This window comes from Helianthus annuus, chromosome 12 (genome assembly GCF_002127325.2).
Source record: "Helianthus annuus cultivar XRQ/B chromosome 12, HanXRQr2.0-SUNRISE, whole genome shotgun sequence".
NCBI classification, from domain to species: domain Eukaryota; kingdom Viridiplantae; phylum Streptophyta; class Magnoliopsida; order Asterales; family Asteraceae; genus Helianthus; species Helianthus annuus.
Window position 1 is genome coordinate 29060824 of NC_035444.2, and position 18287 is coordinate 29079110.

At 37.5% G+C, this 18287-nt stretch overlaps 1 protein-coding gene across 1 annotated transcript; it reads left to right on the top strand.

Annotated features, from left to right (window-relative positions):
• Positions 1-602: 602 nt before the first annotated feature.
• LOC110889575 (3-ketoacyl-CoA synthase 5) lies at positions 603-2237 on the top strand. Its single transcript, XM_022137131.2, has one exon. The coding sequence runs from the start codon at positions 690-692 to the stop codon at positions 2046-2048; it is 1359 nt and encodes a 452-aa protein (XP_021992823.1). The 5' UTR covers positions 603-689; the 3' UTR covers positions 2049-2237.
• The last annotated feature ends 16050 nt before the right edge of the window (positions 2238-18287 follow it).

Below are 18287 nucleotides of genomic sequence, written 5' to 3' on the forward strand. Positions count from 1 at the left end.
TTAGGGTTCAATCATAGTTTGTGGGCTTAAACTATCCAAACTGTACATAACAGATAGAAGCAGGACTGAGCTTCTATGCGTTGGACTTAGGAAGAAAATGTTCTATAACGGTGAAAACAGTGAAGCAAATCCTTAAATTCTTATACTATATTTGTAACAAGATCATACAATTTTTTCATTTATTGCTCGTTTCATATCTAATATGAATAATAAAATACAAATAAATATTGTGTTGTTGGATATTGGATTTTCAAAGCATAACTAACACAACTACTAGAATGATAACTAAAAATTTGTGTGGTTCAACCCTAAGCATAATACACAAAACAAACTTACTAAAATGTTTTCATTATTACATCGATGATACCGTTTATCTACCGATATACTCTTTAAATACCTTTAGAAATACTTTGTCTCTCTAGATTTTCTTAGCTTATGAATTAGAAAATCTAAGCCAAATACAAGCATACCACTCTTAATAGTTGTAAGGAAAACACATGTGAACAGATGGGCCACTCATTTAATCTCCCCATCTGCCTCAGCCACCCCTTCCTCTAGTACACATTACAAATCTAATTTTCTTTAAATCTGTAACTTCCCATTCCCTTTATATACACCCTTAAACAAACACCAATTCACACACAATCACCGAATCACTCTCCTCCTTTTGGAATATTTCACACAAAATCATGCTTAAGTTTGCAAAACTAGCCTATGAGCATCTAATCATATCTTCCTCTCAACATGATCCCATCATTTCTTTCTCTCTACTAATCATCAGCATGCTCATGTTCTACATCATGAAAAAGCCTAAAACGGTCTACCTCCTCGACTTTGCATGTTTTAGGCCTCCCCGGATGTATCGGGTACCCTTTGCCACTGCCAACGAACACGGACGCATCATTTTAGCCTCGCAGCCGAAAAACATTGAATTCCAACTTAAGATCTTCGAGCGGGCCGGGTTGGGCGAGGAAACAAGCTTACCCGGAGCCTTACATTACATACCACCAACCCCTAGTTTGATGGATGCTAGAGAAGAGACCGAGATGGTGGTTTTCTCTGCGGTGGACTCGTTGTTTGAGCAAACCAGGCTTAAACCTGAAGACATTGATATTGTAATCATGAATTGCAGCCTCTTTGTAGCAACTCCATCACTTTCATCTATAGTGATTCACAAATATAAAATGAGAAGTAATGTGAAGAGTTATAGCTTATCTGGGATGGGATGTAGTGCTGGCCTAATTTCAATTGATTTAGCTAAACACCTTCTTCAGGTCCATCCGGAATCTAATGCACTTGTAATAAGCACTGAAATCATCACTCCGAATTCATATTTAGGAAGTGAAAGATCGATGCTACTCCCAAATGTTCTTTTTAGAATGGGAGGTGCAGCAATCCTATTAACAAATAAAAGGTGTTTAAGTAACCATGCAAAGTATAGTCTCTTGCATGTGGTTCGTACACACAAAGGGGCTGATGATAAATCTTATGGTTGTGTTACACAAACAGAAGATAAAGAAGGTTACCCAGGAGTAGCCCTTAGCCAAGATCTCATGGTGATTGCAGCTAAATCCTTAAAATCAAACATCAGTACACTTGGATCATTGGTTCTTCCATTGTCTGAACAGCTCTCTTTTCTCTTCAATCTTTTAGGGAGAAAAGTGTTTAAACTGAAAAGGAAACCCTACATTCCTAATTTCAAAAAGGCGTTCGATCATTACTGTATCCATGCAGGAGGACGGGCGGTGCTCGATGCGATCCAGGAGAGTTTGAAGTTATCTGATGAACACATTGAGGCGTCGAGAATGACGTTGTATCGGTGGGGAAATACATCTTCGTCGTCAGTATGGTACGAGATGGGGTACATTGAAGCAAAGGGAAGGATGAAGAAAGGTGATAGGGTTTGGCAAATAGGGTTTGGGAGTGGGTTTAAGTGTAATAGTGTGGTTTGGAAGTGTAATAGAGACATTGAAATTCCAAAAAGTGGAGCATGGGCAGATTGCATTAATAGGTACCCAGTTTCTATTCCAGAAATTGTGAAGTATTAAGGTGAAGAGGAGAATGTTTGTTTCTTATTAGAGTTCCTTGGAATTCTATAATAAAATGGTTGCAACGAATAAACTTATAAACTTTGGTTACTATTGTGTGAAGTTTTCCTTTAAAAAAAGGAAAGTAAATGACTCGATCTATGTATTTGTAAATTTGTTTGGCATTTTAGTCTATGTTTCTTCTTGATTTATCAAGCTCGGATAACATTATTTCACTTTCTTACTTATCTATAGTGTTTTCTCTTAAGTCCGAGTGTTCTTCATCAAGCGAAAGTCATTTCCAAGTCTTTGGGTCATCATATTTGTGAAGATATCCTTGCATGAGAAGTTTGTTTTACCTTTAACAATGGTTACAATTCTTCAAGTTTGTTAGGACTTTATGTCCCGGTCCGGTCGGTTATTCTTGGTGTACAAGTACAACCAAAAATAAACAGTGTATGGGTCGAATATTGAAACACATCCAAAGACCAAGGTAAACAAATATCCGAAAAGACATGAAAAAGATAACCATAAAGAAAAGCGACAAATCATCCCGAATGGTGGTGGCTAGAGGTGGGCTGGGATCCACCGCATGAGGTAATGTGAGTCCTAAGATCCTGCTGAAGACTTGTGAGTTGAGTCGAAATCTGGTCGAATTTGGCCAAAATGGCCAACTGGCCTTGATGACGAGTTCCTAGTGGCTTGTGTTCAATTTAATCCACTGCTTCTAGAGCTTCTTTATCCTCTTTCCATTTCCAAATCTTTATGTTCCCATCAACTAGCTTGTACTCGTTGTTTAATTTCTTGATGATACCCATTTTTGCCATTGTAACTTCTCCTATCTCTGTGGTAGGTATGGGGTCATAAGTGAGGGTACTAAGCACTCCTTCGGGATGGGCCTCTAGGTTTGTGGCTAGAGTGGAGATGTAAGGACCTCCAAAAATATGACTACCTTCGACGGTTCCTCCTGCCCTGGTGAAAAATTCCGCCATGCTATAAGCGGGGTTGCAAGGAACCGTATCAACGAGGAAAAAGAGATCAAACAAGTCTCTAGTAGTGACCCCACGCGTTGAATCCTTTCTTGCTCCCAATGGCAAAAACTAGGCATCTATGAAGGTACCTATGAAGTGGGTAATGAAGGCATGAGCTCTTTTGTGTCCAGGAGTAATATGTCCCTTTACCTACTCGACCCCAAAATTCCAAGTCTTCCATTCCTCTAAATTCCACTCTACCCTTTGTGAACATTTTCTTGGAGATGTCTTGTTGCTATAGAATCCCAACCTTACTCCAAATTCGGCTAAAGTCATAGAGTACCATTTCCTAGCCATGTGAAATGTAATTTTCATCAAAGTACCCCTTTGACATTTCGGAATAGGCTTTTGAAGCCGGGAAGAGGCAAGGAATTCTAGAGTGAGCTCTTTGTAAATGGGTGCATCAATTTCGAACAACTTGGTCCATTATAGATTGAACAAATTCTCCGCTCTTTCTAACTATCTGTATTTTTCTAATACCTCATATTCAGTAGTACGATGTTGACTGAAGTTCCTTTTCATTACTTGCTTTGTATTCTCATAACCTCGGGTTTCCTTATCTTCCTTACTATTGAATATTAACCATGGATCTGTCGGAAAGAAGAAAATAGATAGTATAGGGGGCTATATGTAACTTGGTGTTCTATATAAACACCATTCTTTGTAACCCTAATTGAGAACACAATACAGTATTATCAATACAATTCAAACCCGATTCAGAGATTATTCTCTATACCAAACAACATGGTATCAGAGCAGTGTTTCTGATTCTTGAATACTCTGCTCATCATCTACAACCAATCCCAAACCAAAGAAACCCGACAACAAAATCAAACTCGAAAAATACCATAATTAGTTCCGGCGAATCAACCACAGTTCCGGCAAATCTGTTCTTCATCTTCGCATCAATTACGGCAAATCAAATCCCAAAAATCTGTCATCGGTGAATTAGTATTTAAAACCCAAAATAAGCGAATCAGTATTTATCTGCCGCCGTTTTGCTTGTGTCCTGTTTACTATTTTTTCATCTTGTTTGAAATAATTTCTTTTCTATCAAAAAGGTATCGTCGATTGGTTTGCTTCCTGTTATTATCTTTTCCTTTTTGGTTTGTTTGGAATAAATTCTTTCCACCGATTTCATAGAGTTATTTTTTTGTTTTATTCAATTGATATTGTTTGGAAAAGTGTTTGAAAAAGGTGTTGTACATGATTATTCATTTCTTTGATAAATAAGCTAGTGTTTGATAAAGCAACCGACATATTTTTCAACAATTTCGCCTAAATCCGTTGCCGTCTCGATTTTCGCTATGATTTCCATCCTTGTCAATTTCGTTGCCAATCTTGTTAATTTCCGTCAATTTCGTTGCCAATCTTGTCAATTTCCTTTTTGATAAATACGTTGTCGGTGGCGTAATTGTTAATGGTGGGCAACCTGCGGGCGAATTTAAAATCTTGAACGCGAGTTCAAGTTGCCGGTGTATTTAATAAATACGCTGGTAAGATAATCTCGCTACCTAGCGACGGTATTCCGAACGAAAATCTTGAACGCGAGTTCAAGTATCCAGCGTAATTGATAAATACGCCGGTTCAGTTGGTTGCTTAATAGCAGTGCCGGGACAACGTTAAAAAACCATATTTGTCGCAGTCGCGTCAAAAAAGTGGATATGACGATTAATCATGAAAAAAACAGTTCTTGGATATTTGATTCTGGTGCCACCGACACCATGACGTTTGAGCCATTAGACTTATGTTCAATGACCCAACCTCAAAAAACTCAGATACATACAGCAAACAATGGAACGATGCAAGTGAAAGGAGGAGGAGTAATTGAAATTTCACCAACTATGAAATTATCAAACTGCCTCTATGTTCCGTCATTATCACACAAATTGCTATCAATTAGTCATATTACCAAAGAATTGAATTGCACGGTACTAATGCACCCTACTTTCTGCATCCTACAGGATATCAGGACGGGTGCGATTATTGGACGTGCTACTGAGCGCCACGGATTGTACTATGTGGATGAAGTGACTCAACAGGGTACTGTGATGTTGGCTCATGGAACTGAAAACCGGCAAGCCTGGCTATGGCATAGACGTTTGGGACACCCATCCCATGGTTATTCGCACCTTTTGTTTCCAAAACTCTTCCCTTCAAATGGAAAAATAGATTGTGAAACATGTCTTCGCGCTAAAAGCCATCGACAACCGTTCAAACCTAGCAATACGAAAGTTGCTTCACCTTTTTCCCTAATCCATTCTGATGTGTGGGGGGAATTTGTCAATACATCTATGAAACAATTCTTTAAAACCAAAGGATTAGTTCATCAAACCTCTTGTGCTCATACCCCCGAACAAAATGGTGTTTCCGAACGGAAAAATCGTATTATTCTTGAAATGACTCGAGCCCTTTTGATCGAATCTCAGGTTCCTAAATCTTTCTGGCCAGAGGCAGTTGCAACCTCCGTGTATTTGCTGAATCGGCTTCCCACAAAAGCTCTTAAATTTAAGACTCCCTTAGATTGTTTGTCTAAGTCTGCCAGTATTCCCCATCCTCTTACACTTGAACCTCGAATCTTCGGGTGTACCGCATTTGTTCATATACCCAAAACCAACCGAAACAAGCTTGGCCCATGTGCTGAGAAATGTGTATTTGTCGGCTATGGGATCGATCAAATAGGTTACCGGTGTTATAATCCAGCAACTCGTCAAATGTTCACCACAATGAATGTTGACTTTCTTGAAACAAAATACTTTTATAACACATAGAACCGACAACAACAGAACCTACAGAACAGGTTGAACCAGCTGTTGAACATGTTGAACCAGTTGCAGCAGAGACTACCGGAAGATACTCTCTTCCACCTAGAGTCAATAGAGGGGTCCCTCCAAAACGGTATTCCCCGGAGAAAGAAACCAGAAATTCAAGGTATCCTGTAGCTAATATGGTTAATGGAAACTTATCTAACAGTGCGAAAGCATTTGTCACCTCACTGTACTCCGAACAAATACCTGATTCTGTAAAGGAAGCACAAAGTAAGAAGAGCTAGAAAGAAGCTATGGAAACGGAGATGCACGCTCTTATGAAAAACAATACGTGGGAAAAGTGCATTCTCCCGAAAGGAAAAAAAACAGTTGGTTGCCGGTGGGTGTATTCGATTAAATATAAACCAGATGGTTCCATTGGAAGATACAAAGCCCGGCTTGTAGCCAAAGGGTACACTCAGACGTATGGGATCGATTATTCTGAGACGTTTTCTCCGGTTGCAAAAATGGACACCATCAGAGTCCTCTTTTCCGTGGCAGCTAATAAGGATTGGCCCCTTCATCAATTTGATGTTACAAATGCATTTCTTCATGGAGACTTAACTGAAGAAGTTTACATGGAAGCACCTCCATGTTTTTCAGGGGGTTTTAAAGATGGTGAAGTCTGTAGGTTGAAGAAATCTCTATACGGGCTAAAACAGTCTCATCGGGCATGGTTTGGAAAGTTCACCTTGGCCATGAAAGAATACGGGTATCACCAAAGTAACGTTGATCATACCTTGTTCCTCAAAAGGAGGAACGGCCTCGTAACTTGCTTGATCATATATGTTGACGACATGATTATCACCGGAGATGATGTAGAAGAAATAGCACAGCTGAAAAGGAATTTGTTTTCAAAGTTTGAAATGAAAGACCTTGGGAATCTCAAGTATTTCCTTGGAATAGAAGTTCTCAGGTCTAAACGGGGAATTTTCATCTGCCAAAAGAAGTATGTTCTTGATCTCCTGGCGGAAACTGGGTTGATTGATTGTAAACCAGCAGATACCCCAATGGTGGTGAATCACAATCTTCACATGGAACTCAATGGAGAACTTGCAGACAAAGAAAGGTATCAACGGCTTGTGGGCAAGTTAATTTATCTCTCCCACACTCGCCCTGATATAGCTTATGTTGTTGGAGTGGTGAGTCAGTTCATGCATCAACCTCAAGTTGCCCACATGGAAGCTGCTCAGAGAATTTTAAGATATCTCAAAGGAACGGCAGGCCATGGAGTGTTGTTCAAAACAAATGGACATTTAAATGTTGAGCTCTACACTGACGCAGACTGGGCAGGGGATAAGGGAAACCGAAGGTCAACATCAGGATATTTTTCCTTGGTTGGTGGAAACCTCGTTGCCTGGAGGAGTAAGAAACAGAAAGTAGTCGCTCTGTCGAGCGCAGAAGCGGAATTTAGAGGTATAGCTCGAGGGTTAAGCGAAGTTTTGTGGATCAAGAAGCTGCTAGAAGACATTGGTTTTTTCCAAAAGGCTCCTAGTAAAGTTATGTGTGACAATACAGCTGCAATACAAATCTCAGAAAACTCAGTTCAACATGATCGAACAAAACACGTGGAGGTAGATCGACATTTCATCAAAGAAAAGTTGGAAGCAAGAATCATAGAACTCCCTCATGTTTCGTCAAAAGATCAACTCGCGGATATCCTCACAAAGGCAGTCAACGGAAACGCGTTTAATAGCTGTTTGAGCAAGTTGAGTATTGGTAACCCCACTACTCAACTTGAGGGGGAGTGTCGGAAAGAAGAAAATAGATAGTATAGGGGGCTATATGTAACTTGGTGTTCTCTATAAACACCATTCTTTGTAACCCAAATTGAGAACACAATACAGTATTATCAATACAATTCAAACCCGATTCAGAGATTATTCTCTATACCAAACAACAGGATCAGTGTTTTCCGGAATTAAATGGATGAGGTGCTATTCTCGGTATTGGTAGTGGTGGAGAGTTGGCTTTGCAGCTAATAGATCTGAAGGAACTAGAGTTAGTCGAGTGTGATGGCGAGTGGGATGCTCTTCTTTTTCCAGAACAGGTCCTCATTCCTGCAGAAAACAAGAATTTATGAAAACATAAAACAAAACTGGTCATAACAGAAGATAAACTGCTTTTTACGGACTTAGGGAGGCACGTGCGTGCCTATGGGAGCACGGTCGTGCTCCTCTATTTTGAGGTCTGTTTTGTTGTTTGCTGTTGTGTCTTGGCCCTATAGTTGTGGTTTTTCATTTAGCTAGTTGTTGTGTTAGGTTCTGTTTTATTACACCGTCCAAATTTTCAATTTTCACAGAAAATGTAACAGTTACAATTTTTAAAACAGCATGTTGGTTGGATTTGGGTGTTTAACAATGGTTGGAAACAATGGACACAGTGGCGCACGACAGTACCTAGATATGCACGTTCGTGCCTATGGTCTTCGGTCAGTGTGAAAGTTTAGAGACAACTTCTAAAACCTTAAGCGATTGTGCTTGTGAGCTAGGCACGACTTATGTTTGGTATTTGACACGGTCGTGCTTAGCGGTTACGTTCGATCAAAGTCAGTCAAGCCTGTATTTTCCCACGCAATTGGTTGCAATTTTTTTTTTCTTGATCCATTATGTTTATACTAGTACCCTAATCACTTCCACACAAGTTTTATCTTGAAATCATGGTGATTTATGGTTGAAATCAAAGGTTTTAGCATGAACGGGGTTTGAACCAAAACAAAAGAAATCTGACATGTTTAGCCACTAATCATAAGCACAAAGTGTTAAAGACAAGAAGTACATACCTGGAGATGAAGATTCTCGAAGAAAACCGTAGAGCACGTGGTTGACTACAGGTGGAGGTGGGTTCTGTTTTGTGACTTAGGTTACTTTAGACTTTTAAACCCCGCTTTCTGTTTCTCGAGCAGGCACGAGCGTGCCTGCTCGGTTACGGGCGTGCCTGGCCATTTTCAAAACCTGGTTTAAATTTTCAATTTTTATTTTAAGAAATTGTATTAAGTTAGTTTTATATTTAGACTCGGCCATGCCTGGGTAGGCATGGGCGTGCTCGTCTGGCACTTTACTGAAAAATTGATTTTGTTGAGTTTTTAAAGTTCAGTCCAACACTTCTTCGATTCACAGGTCTAGGAAACTTACCTTCCCGATTTCTACACATGGTACGAACTTACTTCAAGGTAATGGATAGATTTTTGTTGGATAAAAAGGGCTTTGAGAAACGGATTTCCCCAAGAAAAAGTTAGCCTTCGATTTTCGCGTTTGTCATGTTGATGACAATTTCGCGGTGGCGATCCTTGAAAGAAATCTGCAAAATAACTAAGGAGCAAACACAAAAACTAAAAATAAGAGGGGAATGAAAATGGATAGAAAATAAGTTTGGTCATAATAATAACTCAGGTCTTTCTATGGAATAACGCATATTCCCGGCAACGGTGCCAAAAACACTAATGTCGTGTGGATTATATTAAATATATGAATTTAATAATAATAAGCACACTTAAGTGCATTAACTTAATAACTTAGGAACTCGATTATCTAGTTTTAAATTTATAGAAATGATATTTATTTAAACTAAACACACACAGCGGGCAGAGAACTCATCGTGTATAGTATAGCTTTTGATAAGAACCAAGTATCGTTCAAAGAATATGCTTCCCCTACTAGACCGTTTATTAATATTATAACCATTCTTATTTGTAGTTAGATTAGTAGACTAAAATAGTAGTAAAGGATTCTTGGATAAGTCTTTCTTAATTAATATAGTCTATTTTATAATTTTATAAAATAAGGAAAATGTTTAAGTCTTAATTTTATCTTTTAATTAAATTAGAAGTGGCTTCCTTGGTCTGGTCGCCAACTTCCCTCAATCTTGCCATAACATATCGATAGACCGGTCTGGAAATATGTCCATAATGAACCTCCCCTAGCCTTTCGACTAGTAAACGACATGTCACAACAAGATTGGTTTAAGGTCATCTTGGTTATATTATCTTTCTATAACTTAATTAATAAGTTCTATCATTTCAAGCTTAACAAATGGGATCAGGTTTAGGGATGTTTTAAATTACCGAAGCGATTTAGTCATTAAAATAATTAAGTTACCAAATAAGCGAATAGGTCCCATTTCACCGGTTATCTTATGTTCCACTAGATTGCCATATTCCCCCATTAATTTATTATCTTAACTTTTACCTCCCAATAGGATTTTGGTGCATTACCGGAAGCCTTCCCAAAGAATCTCGATGTAATATCAGAAGCCTTTTATTATCCCTAGATCTGGTTCAATACTGGAAGCTTGTCACTCGAATTTGGTTCAATACCAGAAGTCTACATAATGATAATGTTAATAAACCAAGTTCGATTTCCCTTATTAGTATATGGGTTATTACACTCCATGAATGTACTAATAAGCTTCACCTCCATGGTTTATTAAGCACACCGGATCTAATTAAGGGTGCAAGAAGTCGTACGCACACCTTAGTCAAGTTAAGTTAGGTTAAATTAATATAGTTAAATTAAGATGTTAAGTTAATTTAGTTTCAAGGGGATCATGCAATCTAGTCACAAAAGATGATAAACCAAGAATTAGTAAAAGATAAACTCATTAACTAAGATAAAAGTATTATAAAAATAAGATTAACTAATCCAAGAGTTTAAGAAGACATAAAGATTACAACCATATGAAACACTTTTACCAATGGCGATTATCACACTTTGTGATCTTTAAACTCTAGCTCAAGTACAAGTATGTGTGCAACAAAGTGTCTCTCAACTCTCATATACTACATATGTTTATTGAACTAATCTAACGATGCCTAACATGGATGATCAAAGGTCAATATAGGATCCAAACTTTGGAGAGGTTTCAGTCGGCATGAAGGCCTTCCCTAGGGATCAACCTCTCACTTCTAAGCAAAGGGGGCTTAGGAAGCATCTTGATCATGGCATACTTGCCTATTGATTAGGCAAGCTCCATGGATTATCCACACTTTCTCCAAGGAACTAGAGCCTTCAAGGGTGAAAAAACAAGGCCTTAGAGGCACAAGTCTATTAGCCTTGGGGTTATAGCATGACAAGGAACAAGGAACAAGAGAGCAAAGAAGGGCATGCCTCAAATGAGTGAATGAGGCTTGTATTTATAGGTTGATCAAAGGCATGGGTTCACATGTGTGCCTATAGGGCACGCACGTGCCTTGTACTTGGAATCTTGATAGAAGCTTTGAGAATTTGTTCTTTATGTCCCCTAGGAGTCTTGGGCACGGGCGTGCCTCTCATGCACAGTCGTGCGTGTTGAGCAGTCCCGAAAACGATTGTAGGAGGTATCCTTTGATCTCAAGCTTTTGTCCTCTTTTTATTTGTCTTTTACGGGGGGTCGGTCGTGCTTGCATCTTTCTGTCTTACCCAACAAGTTGTTCTGATTTTTCCAAAAGACAAGCTGAGGCGAGAGGCATGGTCGTGCTTGGTTGTGCACAGAGGTGCTTCTTGGAAACTTCGTATTTTAGTCCATTTTCACCATTTTTGCTTCTTTTTTATTTTGGTCATTCTGATCCTGTGAAATTTGAGAAGGAACGATTTAGGTAGTATTTGCTCTACAAATTTCCTCAAAAGTTGTCACACCCCGATATTTCCACATATTTCCAGTGGGCCCGGTGGGGAGTATCGTGACGTAGTTGATATCATCATAGAGAATTAACATAATTATAGCACAGCGAAAGGCTTGGTAGATTAATTACTATTACAATCCGTAATGTCCGAGAGTTCGAAATAAAAGAATATACAGACTGATTGTAATAGAGATCCACAGGCGGATCATGAAAACAAATACATAAAACAAAGTTTAACAGACTTCACGCATCTAAGGATTTGCAAGATCCTCTTAATTGACACCAAGTAGCTCCAGCCTAGTTTCGAGAGGTACCTGTCACTTAGTCTTTGGAAAATACGTCAGTTTTCACTGGTAAATACAATTAACCGACTCATTTGAAAAGTGTGTATGAAAATTGGTTTAGGCGCACATGGCACAAAATCATTTATAACTTGGGACAATCTTTATTAAAATCTTGTATACAGATTTACATGTTTGTCACACAATTGGGGCCGGTTTGGAAGCTGGTCACGATTAACCGACTCACCACTTATAAAACCCACAAAGGAGTTATCCCCAACATGTGGGTTATTTAATATTTAGCATTTGCATATGTCAGGTGTATGCCTATACCCCGTGCATAGGTCGTGGCCACTAATAACTTAAATGAGCCAAGGATATCCAAGACACGGTCGTTAACCCCTAATGTTTATGTTATCAAACAATACAGATTAAAACGGGTTATGCAGAATTATTAAATCACAATCCGATTAAATGATCTCATACCCGACCAAGCGGTAATAATTTACCGTATCCCAAGCCCGTATAGGGAAAATAAGTTAAAAGTATTTACCTAAGCTAGTTGTGCAAAGATGCTACTCAGCCGTATAATTCCTAAGACCTTAAGCAAATATCTTCTACCGAAGCTACTTAATCTGTATGGAAGGTTTATTAACCTCTTAGGATACTAACGGGTCTTATTTAAGTCAAAGACTTAGACCGGTTACTTTTAAAGATACTTTACGGTTCGAAACGCTAGATTAAGCGGAGACCGGAATGGAATGTGATTTAGACCCAACAAGTTTGAATACTTGTATAATATGGGTAAACTAAATACATTCTGGATTTTGAAGTTTAAATGATAAGGTTTAACTCGTTTCGGCTAATTCATGTAAACTAGTTACATAAACCGAACCGAACGCATAAATGCATAACGGGTAACCGAATGAACCATATACAAGTCCCATATTTTATTATTCTTAAAATATGTTAAGACATCAGTAGGATGTTAACATATATGCCCAAAAACAATTTAAACCAAATTAAGTCCCGTAAGGGCATTTTGGTCATTTTGAGATTTATAAAAGAGGTTTATAGGTAAACTAAAGTTTTAGTCAAAAACATTCTGCAAAAATATTTATTTTATGATGTTAAAACAGTAGGATATCATACATATGTGTGGTTTACAATTTATGGCCAAACTATGCCCCGAAAGGGCATTTTGGTCATTTCACATATGCTTTTAAGTACAAAATTGGAAGTCTGAGTTCATGACTTATACCTACTCTAAAAATATTAAAAATTATTTATAAATTCAGTAGGTAGCAAGTCTTGGGTGCTAAATATGGTTCTAAACCATACTATGCACCTAATTAGCGTAAAAATCGATAATTGATGATATTTGCGAAGGTTATGTGATTCCGAGATTTTGACCAGCCTTGGATGGTTAAAATATTTTACTTTTCATATTAGATCAGTAGGAAAAGGTTTGGAATGTTAATCATATATAAATCACATTTTATTTGCAAAAATGGCATTATCGTCATTTATATGATTTATACAAGAACTCAATGTTAAGCTCAGTATCTAATCTGAATTCTGACCCAACATTCCAAAAAATTCCTAAAAATGATATCATAATAGTAGGTAAAGAGTTTTGGGTCAAAATTTATGTTTAAACATGATTCATGCATAAAAGGGTAATTTAGACTTTATAAAAGCTAAATTTACGATATATGCATAACATCAATTTGAGACTAGAATATAATGTCAAAATAATTTAGACATATTTATATATCAGTACTTAACTCATTTGTATGTTCATATATTCAAAATCTCATTTTTAGACCATAAGGGCATAATGGTCAAAATTAAGCATAATAACGAAAACATGCATAGAATTCAGAAATTCCAAAGGACCATGTAATATAACTTCAGAGAGGTATACTACAACATTATATGGTCCTAATGGAAGCTTAAAACATAAAGAAATTAAGCTTAATCGGGTCAGAACTGAAAGTCAAAGCAAAGGTCAAGCTTTTGCGACTTTCATTTGCGAACTGAACCTAAACTCAGAATTGTCGGGTTGAACATGCTTAGACATGTTCTAATAATATCTACCAAGTTATTTAAGTGACAAAATTAACATGATTCATAACTTCTACATTATCAGTTTTAATTATTATTTGAAAATCTGACTAGTTTGACTTTTTGACTAGTTACTTTGACCCGACAATTAACTAAGTAAACGTGATATTAGGAGGTGCCCTTTTGAGGGATTAACACCTACCTAATTACGATCATGTAGCCATATTCGCCTCGAACAGTGGCTGGACCGTTTAGGTCTAAACCGAAAGTCAAAGCGTTATTACGACAACTTTGACTTTTGCTCTTTAAACATATAAAAACCTAACTAGAGTGGCTAAGGACACTTACAAAAGGGTCCTAGCTCGAAATTTGAACTATGGTGGGCTTCCCTCTTGATCAGGAATCCCAGAGAATGCTCAAGAAAGCTCAAGCAAGGAGAAGAGATGGAATTTGTGAATGAGCAAGGAGTATGGCAACATAATGCCTCTATTTATAGTGCATGGGACTCTCAAAAGATCATCACAGGTGTTCTAGGATGTTATCAGATGTCTCCAAGTGTCCCAAGTGGTTTTACAAACCATCAAACATCCATAGAATTCGAATTCAAGAGCTTAGTGGTTTGTTTGGAGGCCAAGGAAGAAGATAACCTGCAGCTGGCAACAAAGATCTGTCGAAACAGACCCGTCGCGTCGTGCCACAGCAGAGAGGGGGTGTGGTCGTGCTACGCTACCCCTCAAACAACTTTCAGAAGTTGTTACTTTTAGTCCCTGGCTCTCCAAAACCTTAAAATACTTCCATTTTTTTGACATGTTTGACCCCTCTAAGGCACTTTAAGGTATAATTTGGTACAATTGATCTTTGAGATGGATTATAATTATTCTAGGGAGTGTAATCGAGTATCGTTAAGCTTCAGGTTTCGTGTAAAGGTCACTCAGAGGTTAATTTAAATATGTTAACGCTTTTAACCCTTCTTCTTGATTTCTTGCACAATCATCACATAACGATACCGAAACCTTGTGAATTTGTTATCACTTATTCTTGAGAGTATAATCGAACATTACGAAGCCCCGGGTTCGTTAAAAGGTCACTCAGAGGTAAGAATTAACATGTTGACACGTTTAACCCCTTTGTCTTGTAAACTTTCGATTTCTTTCACAATCGGCTTCATATGTTCGACAATTTACTCGTTTAAGAATATATTCATCGTGTGTGGTCAATCAGAGGCACAAGTTTGGCATGTTGACACTTTTAGTCCCTTCACATACGTATTTTCATTGATTGTCAACTTTAGTCCTTGTAATTCAATCTTTCACATGTTTAGGGTTTAGGACACGTGTCTTCACATAATTGGACACGATTTTACGAGGTGTTACAAAAGTGTTCATAAATTGGAATAATTTTGTATTATAAATATGTATAATTGATGGTACATCAGTAGTACAGTGCTTCGGTTGTGTTCTTTTGCTGTATCTTTCTTTTTATTATTGTTGGTGGCTTGAAGTGGGAGATGTTGCTCTGATGTTGGTTCTATGATTTTTTTAGTTATCACTTCCTTAGTAGTGCATATGGCATCCTCAGCCGCAAAGGTTTCAAAGATTTGATGTTATAAGGCTTGAAGGCTTTTTAGAAGGGTTTCTGTCGCGGTGCATTGGGTTGGAGGAAAGGGTGGAAGAAAAACAATAATTGTGTATCATATGTATCTGGTGAATGATGTTCTTGCGTATATGATGGTTCTGTTTCAAAAAGATAAAACATTTTTCTACAGAATGTGATCCACCACATACACTACACCAAGTGTCTTGATACTCAAGGAATTCTTCCGGGTAATCCATTGTGATAATGGTTGTGCAATCAACCTGCAAATAGGAAAGAAGGCTGGTCAGTGGAAAAAACACAACCCCATGCTTTGTGAAGCACGTCCCCATGTTCAAGGTCACAAAAACTTTTCGGTAACCCAGAATCAGATAATTTTTTTCCTAGAAAAGGTCACGGCCCCATGTCTCATTAGGCACGGCCCTATGTAAGCTTGAAAATATTTGTTTCTTAAAAGCAGCAGATTTGGATGTTACTGTATGTTTTGGCATGGCCCGGTCTCTTGGTAGGCGTAGCCACGTGCTTGAGCTTCTGTATATGAAATATATAAGAAAAAGTTGAAAAAGACTAGAGCGCCAACTTTAAACTTTCTAAAATCTTTGTATCCCTGGCAAAGACGCCAAAAACTTGACGTGTGTTGTAGTGTATTAAAATATTAACAAGTTCTAGTCATTTTTTACACTAATTTAAGCCAACTTTAAACTTTCCAAAAATCTTTGTACAAGAATGTTGTCAACGTCTAGTCTAACCGAAAAGTAAGTTTGTAAAGGTTTTGAAATAAACAAGATAAAAACATAGTTTTAAGAAAGCAATAACAAAAAAATCACACCCTTAATGACAAAACTAACTCTTTGGTTAAGGACTTTCCAAATGATCATTATACGAATATAGAAATGGTTCTGGATAAGGTTACCAAATCATATGCCTCTTCTGAAAGTTGCCACGATCATGTGTCACATGACAATCACCTAAAATCATTCTGGAAAGAAAGTAAATATGTGTGGATAATGCAAAATGTAGTACGACCCCTTTTTTAGGGCATCAATACTCTAAACAATATTGGAAGGAAGCAGCTAGACGAGCGATCCGCAATGTCAATTTAAAGTTTCAAGTAGCAATTTGTTTATAAGAGAGTTATCCTGCTAAAATGTAGTACGACCCCCTTTTGAGGGCATCAGTACTCTCAGCAATATTGGAATGAAACAGCCAGCCAGCAACTAATATGCAATGTCGGGTTAGTATAAGAAAAATCGTTTACTTAAAGTCACTAACACACCAAAAGGAAAGTCCAAAATTAAGAAATTAAAAAGTCACGAAGGGTTTATCTTCCCCAAGTGATTCAAGAACTTTTGCCAAGAATGGCCATAGAGATGAACATCGTCAAACTTGAATAAATGAATAAACATTTAAACAATCAAGAATGAATCGTTATAAATATAAGTTCTTACAATCTTGGATCCTAAAACAACCCAAAATACAATGAAAAGATGGAAAATGGTATATGGTGGATGATGATATTGGGTGTTGGATGTTGGTGGATAGTAGGAGTAACAAAGGATGCTTCAAATGGAGAGCTTAAATATCTATTTATAGTGGCATCGGCACGTTCCCGTGCCTAGTGAGGCACGACCGTGACGTTGAATTTTTCACTTTTATCTTGTGATGATAGCTGGGGCGTTGAAAAAGTACATATGACAAGGGGTTGTCTCTAGGAGGACATGGCCCTAGTCAACTCTTCGTGGGTTCCATAGACTTTTGTTTTCACTTGTAGTTTGAGACATGGGGCGTGTTTGCTCCATCACAGAACCGTATCAGGGGTCTTCTTTTGTCTTTTTTGAGATGGAATCAGCACAGGGTCATGTCTAGGATGACACTGAGGAGCATGTCCTGAAGTTGTTTTCTTGCAAATCCTTGATTTTCAACTTGGGACGCTTGTTTTGTCATTTTGTGATCCGTTTGTACCTGAAAACCACTGATATTATACAAGAAAACGGTTAAACCGATCCCCAATTGATGTACAATATATGTTCTGTTATGCATATATTAGTTTACGTAAAGGTTTCGGGTTTTTTTAATAAAGTTTCTAGCACGTTAGTATTTTTGTAGTTTATCGCACCGAACGCGCGATAGGAAACATATTTGTCATTAAAATGAAAAAGATTGAATTGTATTTATCCAAAAAAAAATGGAGAATGGAGAACGAAAAAGATTGAATTGTATTATCAAAAAATGTTAGAGAGGATACAATAAGTAAAAATGAGATAAATATGGGTACGTTTAGAAGCATCCTTTCAAAAATTATGAATTATGGTGTAAAAAAAATAGCAAAACACCTGAATCTTCAGTCTCAAAACAATAATCACCTACACATACTTTGCATTAATAAGACTTGTCTTACTCAAACCCCACCAGTTATCCTTCGCTTTGTACGCCTCATGTGACACTCCAGCTGTTTTCTTCCGATTAGTTATTGTATAGATGGGACCTTTGCACTAAACATCAATCAATGAAATTTGGTGTTAAGCCTTTATGTTTGACAAAATGAAAAAGAAAATAGTTTAAATATCTTTGCATGAGGTATAGACTAAAATTCAATTTTTGTAGTTGTATGAAATTCATTTGTGGATCGATTTGCATATGATAATTATTTTATAGGGTTCAGATTTGATTAAGCCTTTAATTTTCGTAAATTATATATTGATATCTTAACTATTTTATCTATACTATTATAAAAAGGAGAAGTGATGTACAATATTGTAATTTTACCATACTTACAAGTTATGAAGCACCATGTACAAGGATATTTAAGCTATTTTAGAGGGGTTTCACCCAAAATTTTAAGACACTTGAGGGTAAACTAGGGTTTTCACCCAATGAATTGA